General features: G+C 43.5%; 2 protein-coding genes across 2 annotated transcripts; both read right to left on the bottom strand.

Annotated features, from left to right (window-relative positions):
• Nucleotides 1-1,788: 1,788 nt before the first annotated feature.
• LOC121765580 (uncharacterized oxidoreductase At4g09670-like) lies at nt 1,789-2,124 on the bottom strand. Its single transcript, XM_042161778.1, has one exon. It carries the CDS (start codon nt 2,122-2,124, stop codon nt 1,789-1,791), a length of 336 nt encoding a protein of 111 aa, XP_042017712.1.
• Nucleotides 2,125-9,737: 7,613 nt separating this feature from the next.
• LOC121763955 (uncharacterized oxidoreductase At4g09670-like) lies at nt 9,738-11,454 on the bottom strand. The gene is made up of 2 exons (XM_042160046.1): nt 10,740-11,454; nt 9,738-10,042 (listed from the first exon to the last, which is right to left on the bottom strand). The coding sequence occupies exons 1-2, from the start codon at nt 11,187-11,189 to the stop codon at nt 9,845-9,847; spliced, it is 648 nt and encodes a 215-aa protein (XP_042015980.1). The 5' UTR covers nt 11,190-11,454; the 3' UTR covers nt 9,738-9,844.
• Between the last annotated feature and the right edge of the window lie 1,042 nt (nt 11,455-12,496).

Genomic DNA, 12,496 nt, shown 5'->3' with positions numbered 1-12,496 from the left:
TAAAGATCAATTAATTTCTAGTACAATTGGTAACTCTTTTTCCAGAATTCATAAATTTGAGCAAAAAAATACGCGCAAATCTCAATTCCACACGAATTGACGATTCCAATATAAACAAATAAACAATTGTTAATTATTGTACCCAAGATTCAGCAATATTATTATTTAGAATCTCAAAATTTATATACATTTGTACGTACATATTAAATGTAAATTAAGCTATAACAAAGAAAATAAATAAACCATAATGTATATATATATAAAATATGAGGTGCGTTAAAATGACAACACCTTTTAATGTGACATTGTGACACCACGTAGCCTGCAATATTATAAACGCTACACTGCAATAGTATAAACGCTACACTGCAATCTATAGATTGCAGTGTAGCGTATTGGATAATGCAGACGGGAAAAATTGCAGTCTAGCGTATTGGATATTGTAGACGGAGAAAATTTACCCTTGAACGTTTTTTATGATTGCCACATGATGGCTGATTATTCGTCCAATTGTACAAATGATTGACTAGAAATGGTTGTATAATGTCACCTTAAGAGGTGTTAATTTAACGAAAACCTATAAAATACTACTACATTTTACATATAAGCGTATTGGAGCCCAAAACAAATAGGTGTTACTTTTATTTGTTTTTATTACTGTCCTTGTTTCTAAGAAAAATTAATAAATAAATGAAACTTTGTACTCCTATTAAAGTACATATATGTGTGCGTGTGAGATAACTTCCTTTATGGTTCTACTTCTATTTGTGCACGCGATTTGTTAATTATGTTACGTCTGATTATAGACTACTTTCCAAAGTCGATTATTTAAGATCCAAATATGAATGTTTGTTTTCTTGAACGAGTTAATCAAGATTTAGTTAGGCATATAATCGTTGACAATTTTGCTAAGCTCGGCCACCTAAATCACTTGCTTAAATATTACAACTCAAAAGGGTCTCGAAAATTAATGGTCCTTTTGCACATGAATGGGTGATTAACCCTAGAAAAATTAGCCTTGAGTTGTACAACTACTTTTTGGTGTTTATTATTGAATTTTATTGTTCTTTTTTCTTAAAAGATTTTCATCCTTTTATTTAAATAATAAACGAAAATGTGACAGGACTTTCCAGCTATTAAGCTCTCCAAGACTACAAAGCTTATTATTTATTGTTGACTTTATATACTAGAAAAAATATAGAAATATATGTACATGTCTTATAATTTTGAAGTGATATACTTTTGTGGTTATAAAATAGAAGGGCCGACAACAAAATATGAATTATTGTTTCACTTATATTTTAAGGGGAAAATACAGAAGTATATATATTATGATTTGAAATTAATGTTGTACTCCGTACTACTATATTTTACCAAAATGAGCTGTTTATCTTGATGTAATTGTAGAGACATTGGAGGATATCGTCATAAAATTATTAACTACATGGTTAATGGGCCAATATATATTATATATATTCACATTATTTTGTTTTGTTGGGCTTCAAATTCAGTACTAACATCAAATTGGATTGGATCGGTATACTGAAATCAGGTTACATATCTCTAATTAATTTACTACTCCGATTAAACAAGCAAATAAATAAAAGTACTATGTAGCATGGTTTCAAATTTACGACTAATTAGTTTGGTGTTGAGCAAAAATACTATATGAGACAAAACAAACCAAATATTCATGCATTATATAATCTGCAATATTAGTTCCAAACATGATTATTTTACTAAAAACAACCTCAAACATAGTATGTAATATTCCTCAAGATGCACGAGCTACTCCACAATCTCAACTGCCACGTAGCCCTTGTCGATCGACGCCTTCACGGCGTCGACGATTAGCTGAGTCTTCCTACTTATAGTAGACCACTTCTTCTCCGATTCCGACCCATGGTCTCGAATCTTGGTCACCAAAGAGGCAAACTCCTTCACCATTAGGGCTTCTTGAGGTAGGTCCGCCCGAGCAACTTGCTCTGTTGGCTCGGGCTCGATCCCTAACGATAGATGGGTGAATTTAGTGTTGGAAGTGACATTGAACGGTCCAACGTTCTTGTGAATTGGTATTATAAAGTCGTGGAGACGGAAGAATCCATTGACACCGAGAACGCTCATCTACATGGTCAAGTTGCTTAGGAACAAGCAATAAAAGGTCGCCACCTCACCATCAGGGAAGAGCAGGGACGCGCCACAAGATAGGATCTTGATGGGGTACGGACTAAACAAGCCCAACAGCAGTGACGGCCCATCAGCCCAAAGCCCAAGGAAGAGTATGAGTTCGGCATTACCAAAGAGTTCGGCCTCAGCCTACAGCTCGGTAAAAGCCAACCAATCAAGCTCTGCTCTCAAGTCGGCACCAAGCTCTCAGATCGGCAACCAAAGCAGTTCGGTCTCAGTAAGAGTTCGGCCTCAGCCTACAGCTCGGCAAAAGCCAACCAATCAAGCTCTGCTATTAGGTCGGCATCAAGCTCTACTCTCAGATCGGCAACCAAAGCAGTTCGGTCTCAGTTTTCGACCGAACAAGGAGTTAGTGGACCCATGCAGGATTTCCACGACTTCCAACATACCCACTACCACGTGGCGTCAACTCAGGCCACGATCTTAGGCCATGACCTACACGACCTCCACGACCTAGAGTGATGATGTAAGCCACGATCTTAGTTCAATGTATAAATAGAACTTAGATCTGGTAGAAAAGGGTTAGAATCTCTCTAGAGAAATAATCATATAGCAAGTCTGTGTTGTAAGCTGTAATTCGCAGATCAAGCAATACAAACCTGCCCCCATTTCTCCCCGTGGACGTAGATTTACCTCAGTAAATCGAACCACGTAAAATTCTCTGTGTCGTAATTTATTTTTACGTGCTTTTACTAACATCAAAAATTCGCGGAATCATCACTGGCGCCGTCTGTGGGAAACAGAGAACCAAATTTGTGATAAAGCGAATTTTTGATCCATTTTTTCCACCCAAAAAATGCATACCAGATCGCAGAGTACCCGTATTCCTGCCCGTGAGAACCAGGAGGAAGCCAATCCATCCCATAGGTCTGGAAAACAGCCTAGGGATAAATCCACCACCAGTTCTCATGGCGAAGGAACAAGCCGCTCCAAAAATCGTCCCACTGAGTCTTCCCAGCAGCCTGATTTGAATGAGGCTGTCAAGCTGTTCTTGGCTGAGAAGCAGGATGAGTTCTTAGCCTTCCTGCAAAAGAGCCAACAGACGAAGACGAAAACGGTAGATTCTCCTTCCTCGTCCAGACATGAAAGTCACTACCGCAGTAGTACCGTGTCTTCCAGGAAGAAGAATCCTCAACCCCGACACATTCCTGTTCCTCCTCGGTACCGGAATCACAGGAGATCTCCATCTCCTCCATACCGAAGAGATGTCGGGTTCGCCATGTACGGAGCATTGAAGACTCCGTTCTCGGACGATATCACCCGAACTCCCCTTCCACAGAACTACCGAACTCCGTCGATAACCTATGACGGACTCGTGGATCCTCATGACTTCCTGGGACGCTATCAGTATAATATGGCGAACCAAGGTCTCAATGAGGTCCATATGTGCAAGCTGTTCCCCGAGCTGCTCATCGGGAACGCCAGAAGGTGGTTCGACAGCCTTCCTCAAGGCAGCATTAGATCCTACCGAGATCTGATGGATGCTTTCCACAGGAGGTTCTTTCAGAAAGCGGAAGCCCGGAATACTTCGGCTCAGCTGCTTTCTATACGTCAAGGTCGCGACGAAAAGATCAGCGACTTCCTGACGAGATTCCATGAGGAGTGCCTACAAGTAGATAATCTCAATGATCTACTTGTCATTTCGGCATTCCAAAATGGAATCCTGCCCGGAGCTCTCTACAGAAAGCTCGTGGAATGCAGTCCGCAAACAGCTCAAGAGATGTGGGACATTGCGGACCAGTTTTCTCGTGCCGATGAGGCAGACCGTCGAAAACGGTCTTTAGACAGCTCATCTTGAGAAGACAAAAAGAAGCCCGGTCATAGCGATCAGAGGCGTCCTCGCCGAACACCTTCTCCACTAAAGGAGGGATAGCGGTCATCCGAGGTGATCGAAAAAGAGCAAGTGTGTTCGTAGATTGCGCTTAAAAGTGCCGAGCAGTCAGATCGGCACCATCAAGCACAACAATCACTGCTGCCGGAGTCAAAGGCAAGCGAAATGACCAAAGTCACACCGGCACTGAAGCCGAACTCGATGGTGTACAGCACTGAAGCCGTGATTCCGGTTGAGATCGGCATAGCCAGTCCCCGAGCTCTTAATTTCTCAGCAGAACTGAATGAGGACGGACTAAGAGCCGAACTAGATCTTGCTGAAGAAAAAAGAGAATTGGCCTGCATAAAAGCAGCCGAGTACGAGGAGCAAGTAGCCCGGTATTATAACCAAAGGGTGAAAAAGCTGCAATTTCAAGTGGGAGATCTCGTCTTGAGAAACAACGAAGTAAGCCGAGCAGAAAAGCTGGGCGAACTCGAACCCACATGGGAAGGTCCATATCGGGTGTCAGAAGTCCTCGGCAAAGGGTCTTACAAATTGACTCACGTGTCAAGAGCACAAGTACCCCGAACATGGTACGTTTCCAACCTCAAAAAGTTCCATTTGTAAGAGACAGTCCGGTCAGTCAGTCTTATGTGTTTTCTTTGTTTTTTACTTGTTCTTGTCTCTACGTGCGTTGTGTCTGTCTATGTGAGTGTCGTCTCTTACAAATAAAACTGAGGTATCTCGTTCTTCAAAGGCTGATCCCCTTTTTAGAACATACAAGCCAACGATTGTGCGTCAAAGCTTCTACAGAAGATACAAGACCACAATTCAGCTTAAACAAGCAGTTCGTCTGAAACGAGCTGCAACAAGCCAACGATTGTGAGTCAAAGCTTCTACAGAAGATACAAGACCACAATTCAGCTTAAACAAGCAGTTCGTCTGAAACGAGCTGCAATAAGCCAACGATTGTGAAGTCCAAGCTTCTAAAGAGGATACAAGACCACAATTCGGCTTAAAAATCAAGCACTTCGTCTGAAACGAACTGCAACGAAAGTCCGATTCTCGCGATAAAACTTGCCTGAATTAGGACAAGGGAAAGTCCGATCCACGCGATAAACCTCGCCGAATTAGGACGACCAAGTTCGGTCAAAGAAGTTTACCTCATAAGACCGAGGACGACCATGTCTAGTCAAAGAGGTTTACTGCATAAGACCACTTCGGTGAACTGGGAAAGTCCGATCCACGCGATAAAACTCGCCGAATTAGGACAAGGGAAAGTTCAATCCCGGCGACAAAAATCGCCAAATTAGAACAAAAGACGAGTCCGGTCAAAGATGTTTATTTCATCAGACCAAAGACGAGTCCGGTCAAAGATGTTTATTTCATCAGACCAAAGACGAGTCCGGTCAAAGATGTTTATTTCATCAGACCAAAGACGAGTCCGGTCAAAGATGTTTATTTCATCAGACCAAAGACGAGTCCGGTCAAAGATGTTTATTTCATCAGACCAAAGACGAGTCCGGTCAAAGATGTTTATTTCATCAGACCAAAGACGAGTCCGGTCAAAGATGTTTATTTCATCAGACCAAAGACAAGTCCGGTCAAAGAAGTCTACTTCATAAGACCGAGGACAAGTACGATGAAATTTTTTCGCTAAGCTGTAAATACAGTGTTAGAAGCGAAAACAAAAACAAAATTTCATTTTCAAATCTTGTTCGGCACACAACTCCGCTACCCTACAAGATGGCGTTACGCTATTACAAAGGACTATTCTACTGTCCAGGGTTGCTAAAGTTGAGCCATCTATTCACAAAATCCTCGTGAAGCTGAGTTCGGGCGTTCCAAGCAGCTGCAGAATAAGCAGGTCGACGAGATGCTCTAATCGACCTGCCACCTCTTCTCTGAGCCCGGGAAGCCCTAGCACCTCGGCGGCGAAGAGTCTCTTCACGAAGCATTTGCCGATCTTGCTCACTCATAACCACAGCTCCTCTGCGAACTTCAGTCCGTCCTCGACTTGACGTCTCCGGTTGTCCCTGAGTTCGTTGCTGACTTGGAGTAGGGTTTTGAGCAAGTGAATCAGAGGTTTGAGCTGGAGTACTAGCATCTGTTGGCGGGAAATGCCGGAGGAATCTCTCAATTGAGGGACGCCGGGCAAGAACTATGTCGTACCGAGAGACCCAGCGCCGCAATGATGTCACGACTTGTTGGCAAGCCGAGCTCTCCAGCGCATTGTTCCTCCGGAGTACATTATATTCCTCCCACAGTTCGTCAACTCGACTCTGAACATCTGATATGGTCATTCCCCCGCGCACACGGATGTAATCCTCGTACGCAGTCCTCTCAGCAATGGTCGTATTCAGCTCGGCCTCCAGATCATTCTTATCGGACTCTAAGTCCTTATTATCGGCATCCAGCTTCACTAAACGAGCCAGAAGCTCGTCATTCTTCGTCTGATCGGCTATAGCTCTTCTCTCAGCTTCGTCCAAAGCCGAAGAGTACAGCCGTTTCCAGTGAAGTATCTCCATCTCCTTGGGTACAAAGCAGCTATATTAGTTCGGCAGCTGTACCGAGCAGATAGTAAAATACAACAGGAATAAAGGCGAGTACGAAAAGCTATACGAAGACAAGTGTAGAGAATTTTTCATTCACAAGGAAAATTTTTTTACACTAGGGCTTCAAGGCCATTTTACAAGGAAGAAACTAGACTAAGAGAAGGGAGACGAAATCATACTCCGCCAGCTTCGTCTCCGGCTCCTCGGTCTGGTACAGCTTCTTTCTCCTGGGCTACCTCAGCCTCGGCCTCGCCTCCTGCCGGCCTCGCCTCCGCCTCCTGATCGGCCTCCTTCTCCGGATGCCCGACCCGCTCGACTTCGGCCTCCAGCTCCAGCGGCTCGGCCTCACCCTCTCCGTTGTAAGTCGAAGCGGGTGAAACGGGTCCCACAGAAGCAAAGATAGCCTCCAGGTTCTCGTCCCGATCAGCTCGACAACTCCGGACTCGGTCTGCAGAAAGCAGGGCCGAGGATGAAGCGAGCTCCTCAAGGAGCGGCAGATTCTGAAGCCGAGCTGCTATCTCTCGGCTGTACAGAGGCAGCACGACGTCGGCCCCCTGCTCGCCCTTATCGGCAATTAGCCTTACCAGACTACCGACAAAGGCCGAGAACTGGCTGCTCAAAAAGAGTTTCTCCGTGTATACACGGAGACCCTCTCCTTGGGCAACCACGGCGGCAGCATCACTCCGTTTCGACTGCTCTCGCTGGATGACGAGCTGGTTTTTGGCAAACTGAGCTTCATCCTGGGCCGAAATCCTAGCAGCTCTGGCTTTCTCAAAGTTTGCCTCAGCCTGCTCGGCCCGGTGACAAGCAGCCGCCAACTTCCTCTGCATCTCAGCATAGTCGTTGGACGCTTTGGAGAGCTCGACGGCGACGAGCTTGGAGAGCATATCGTTCCTCTGAAAATGGATAAGGAAAAAAGTCAACAGAGGGCACCAAAAATACAGGACAGAAGCCAAGCCAAAGAATCAAGAAGACAATTCACCTCGGCGAAGTCCGTGGGCCATAAAAATGGCTCACAGATATGCTCCGAAGGAGGCGCCAAGACCACGTCTTTCTCTGGCGCTCTCGGGGGCTTCTGGGTCTTCCCCTTCCTACTTGCCGAAGTCGACTCCGGCTTCTTTAGACCCGAAGAAGTCTTTTGCCTCTTCGGATTCTTCTCGGCCTCAGGCGCCGAGCTGGTAGCCTTCTCTCTCTCCGGCTCCTTGGACTCCGAAGATTTTCGGGTAGCCTTGTTCAGCATGTACACTGCCAAAAAGCAAGAAAGCAAGGTTAGTTTTCTTCGTTAAAGCAGTAGAGCATAAAGATAAAGAGAAATCCTCACCCTCGGCCTCTTCGTCCGAAGACGAGATGTCGAACACGACGTCGCCCTTGACGAGCTCAGACTCCGTGTATTGTTTCCTAACTATGGGAATCTTGTTGAGCTCGCCATCGAGCTCGTCCAACGGTTCAGGCCGAGGATGACGGATAACGGACTTCGGCCCTCTCCAGGGAAAACTAGGAGCCGCAGTCCTATTATAAAAAAAGAAGCGATTTTGCCATTTCGGCCATTTGGTTTTACAAAAGGCCCTAAAAGGCTGTAAAGGAACCAAGTAAAACCAAGATCCCTTCCTTTTAAACTGGAAAAAATTAAGGATTGCCCTCAGAGACAGATCCTTATCTAGCCTACGCAGTTCGGCAGCAAAAGCCGATAAGTGCCTCCAAGAGTTCGGAGTCACCTGACCTAAAGGGAGTTGAAAAAAATCTAGCAACTCTACAAAGGCAAGGGGAAGGGGGAAACGAAGCCCGCATTCTAAGCTGGCTTCGTAGACGGTGGCGTAACCTTCCGGCGGCGAGTCCGCCCTATAAAGGTCGTCAGGAATCGCAACCTTCCCCCCAGGAAAAGAGTATTTTTCGTGAAGGGATATCACAGTATCCTTACTCAAGATACTGTGAAAATACTCTACGGTCTTCTCCCCGGATTCTTTCCGGCTAGAAGACCCCTTACCCCCTTCACCACCGCTACCAGACTCAGACGAAGAAGAAGCAGACATGGTCCTTACTCTTTGCAAAATCTGAGGAAATTTTTGAAAGCGGAAGAAAATCTTTCACGCAAAAGATAGAGAGTGCAGAAGAAGCCAATAGCAAAGGTGTTCAAACGATGAAGAAGGGAGGTATTTATCAGATTCGGCGAAGATTTCAAAATCGTCACACCGTTTCGAATCCCACCTTTTCAGGATTCAACGGCCGGATTTTACTGTCGCATTTAATGCAGTCACGTGCACGGCACGTCCCCTGACGTCAGCCTCCCCCGTACCTTTATCCAGAATGCCGAAGTGACTCGCTTCGCCGAAGTGATTCACTTCGTCTTTCGGGGGGGGGTAGTGATGGGGTACGGACTAAACAAGCCCAACAGCAGTGACGGCCCATCAGCCCAAAGCCCAAGGAAGAGTATGAGTTCGGCATTACCAAAGAGTTCGGCCTCAGCCTACAGCTCGGTAAAAGCCAACCAATCAAGCTCTGCTCTCAAGTCGGCACCAAGCTCTCAGATCGGCAACCAAAGCAGTTCGGTCTCAGTAAGAGTTCGGCCTCAGCCTACAGCACTTCGTCTTTCGGGGGGGGTAGTGATGGGGTACGGACTAAACAAGCCCAACAGCAGTGACGGCCCATCAGCCCAAAGCCCAAGGAAGAGTATGAGTTCGGCATTACCAAAGAGTTCGGCCTCAGCCTACAGCTCGGTAAAAGCCAACCAATCAAGCTCTGCTCTCAAGTCGGCACCAAGCTCTCAGATCGGCAACCAAAGCAGTTCGGTCTCAGTAAGAGTTCGGCCTCAGCCTACAGCTCGGCAAAAGCCAACCAATCAAGCTCTGCTATTAGGTCGGCATCAAGCTCTACTCTCAGATCGGCAACCAAAGCAGTTCGGTCTCAGTTTTCGACCGAACAAGGAGTTAGTGGACCCATGCAGGATTTCCACGACTTCCAACATACCCACTACCACGTGGCGTCAACTCAGGCCACGATCTTAGGCCATGACCTACACGACCTCCACGACCTAGAGTGATGATGTAAGCCACGATCTTAGTTCAATGTATAAATAGAACTTAGATCTGGTAGAAAAGGGTTAGAATCTCTCTAGAGAAATAATCATATAGCAAGTCTGTGTTGTAAGCTGTAATTCGCAGATCAAGCAATACAAACCTGCCCCCATTTCTCCCCGTGGACGTAGATTTACCTCAGTAAATCGAACCACGTAAAATTCTCTGTGTCGTAATTTATTTTTACGTGCTTTTACTAACATCAAAAATTCGCGGAATCATCAGATCTCCCCTGCTTCGTTCAACTCTGCATCTTTGAGAGCGGTAACGGTCTTTGGGAGGCGATAGTTGACCGCCCAAAGACTCGCCCGGATGCAATACCACCCGGCGTCCCCTAGGGCGTCGAGATCCGGCTTTACACGGATGTCATTTTCGAGGAAATCTTGGCCACCACAATTGTACGAGAAAATGCTATGGATCTGTTAAATGAATCGAAATTTTATAAATTATACACATGAAAAAGCATTATATGGTACAGTATATGACTCAATTGCAATATGATTATTTATATATAATTATTGCAATTTGGACTAATAAAGTTTGCAACTTCATACAACTACTTAAGTTAACTACAGATTCATTTTAATTGACCTTTGAAGTTAGTTTTTTTGGATAAAACAAATGATAGAATATGATTCAGATACTTTTTAGAAAAAACTAAATGAACAATTCAATAAATTCAACAAAACTATCCCTTCATTTGGTGTATGTAAAGAATTTTGGTACTGAGATTTTTGTAGTTCAGTTTCATCCAAATTTACTAAAACCATAATTCTTCATAATTCTAAGATGCGTCATTTTGAGTAATCATTGGGTATAACTTTTTATAAATTTAACCCAATTTAAGGAAGAAAAACACAGAAAACAATTTCCAAAAAGGTCGTTTTTTTAAATACATAAAAAATTAAACTATATGATGATTTATTTGAGTAAATCATTGGATAAAAGTACTTTGTTTACATAGTACTTTTCATGTTTTTAACCCAATCTGAATATTTTTGACATAAATCAATTTAAAAAATAGTTTAGATCTCAGATCACTTAGTTAGTAAAACGCTCCATTTTGAAATACTAGTACAAGATAATAAGTTAAAAGTTCGACTCAAAAAATCTCACCGCTTGGAGGCGGCCGAAGCGCCGTTGATCGGCCAGAAAGGCCTCCATCTCGGCCGTGCGAGGGTGGTGCATCCACATGGTAGCATCAATGTACTGCACCCTACTGGACTCGCACGCCGCCAGGATCTCATCCAGCTCGGCGGCGCTCAGCGCCACCGGCTTCTCCAGTAGCACGTGCTTCCCCCTCTGCGCCGCCGCCACGGCCCAGAGGCGATGGAGGCTCGTCGGCAGCGGTATGTACACGGCGTCGACGTCGGGGTCGTCCAGCACGGCGTCGTAGAAGCCGTTTTCCGCGGCGAAGGCGGCGGCCTTGGCCGCGGAGCGGCTCCCCACGGCTACGATGGTGGAGTTGGGGGAGTGGAGGATGGCGCGCGACACCTTGCGCGCTATGTTGGCGCAGCCAACGATGCCGAAGCGCACCGGCGCCGGCGCCGGCGGATCGGTGGCCATTTTTTGGCAAATTGATGATTTTTGGTGTAATTGTTTAGTGGTTATCAATTTGCAACGATAGTTATGGATAACAATATGAGGTTGATTTGTGGGAATAAAAGCAATGAAGACTGGTGAAAATGTGACATGTTGCAACTCTTTTGGACATGGGGTTAGTTTTGGACCATTGTTATTCGATTCGATTTAGTAGTACTCCCCCTGTTTGCAAAATGTTGTTCAAGTTTGATTCGGCATAAGTTTTAAGAAATGTTAAGAAAAATGAGTAGAAAAGGTTAATGGAATATAGGTCCTATATTTATATATTAATTTTATAATAGAATATGAGTGTAATGAATTAGTGGAAAGTGAGGTTCATTTACCAAAAATGGAAGAAGAAAAAAAATAAAGTGGGCAACATTTCGTGGACGGACCGAAATAGCAAAACTGAACAAAATTTTACAGACGAATGAAATAGTATTTATTTATGCAATTATCGTATTGAGAAAATAGTTAATGAAAATAGTAACTAAATCACAACATTTCTCAATGCATGCAAGTAAAATTTTGATGAAATGATAGTACAACAATAATACTATATAATAGAAAATTAAAATCACATCCAAGATACCCACTAAGAGCTTAAATACCTACGATCTCATTGGACAACTACGTCTAGTCATGCATAAACTGAACCAGACCGGCGGTTAACCGCCGGTTCGGAAACACCAATTCATAAACCGGAACCGGCGCGGTGGTTCTGAACTGCCGGAAGGTTCAGCGGTTCACACGGTCCGATTCAGGTTCAACGAAATGCGAAACCGGAACCGTCGGTTCAACGGTTAAACCGAAATTTAAAAAAATTATTTTTCATTTATAAAAATTGATTTTTATATTTAAAAATAATTTTTACAAATAAATGAATACAAGAAATTAATAATAGCCCATATATATTTGATGGGCTTGCGAATTTATGAATCCATTCTTGGTTGTTTCTCTTTTATATAGACATCCTTGAATGTTTTATGTTTCACTTTCAATGTGAGACAAAATATGTTGAAGTATTTTCTTTTATAACTATATGTTTAGAGCATTCATTCATCTTTTTCCAATGTGGGATACAAAACTTTCTTTTTCTTCTACTTTTTTCATGTTTTGTATAATGTATATATAAACAAAATTATTATTCAAATATATTCTTGATTGATAAAAATAAAGAAATATTGAGAAATATGATTTGTATATAGAAAATATTTATTTGTATAATAATTATTGTTAGGTTTATACAATTTGTATAAGAATTATTCTTTTTATGTGTATAATATTATTTA

The sequence above is a fragment of the Salvia splendens genome, chromosome 14, assembly GCF_004379255.2.
Source record: "Salvia splendens isolate huo1 chromosome 14, SspV2, whole genome shotgun sequence".
In the NCBI taxonomy this organism is placed as follows: domain Eukaryota; kingdom Viridiplantae; phylum Streptophyta; class Magnoliopsida; order Lamiales; family Lamiaceae; genus Salvia; species Salvia splendens.
Note: the sequence above shows the minus strand (reverse complement) of the source record. Positions and strands in the feature narration are given on the sequence as shown.

Bases quoted from the DNA above. Each gene is read 5' to 3' on its own strand.
- LOC121765580 (XM_042161778.1), bottom strand. From the start codon at position 2,124: ATGAGCGTTCTCGGTGTCAATGGATTCTTCCGTCTCCACGACTTTATA.
- LOC121763955 (XM_042160046.1), bottom strand. From the start codon at position 11,189: ATGGCCACCGATCCGCCGGCGCCGGCGCCGGTGCGCTTCGGCATCGTT. The intron at 10,043-10,739 runs GTGAGATTTTTT...TTCATTTAACAG, and splicing joins GCTTCGGCCGCCTCCAAGCG to ATCCATAGCATTTTCTCGTA.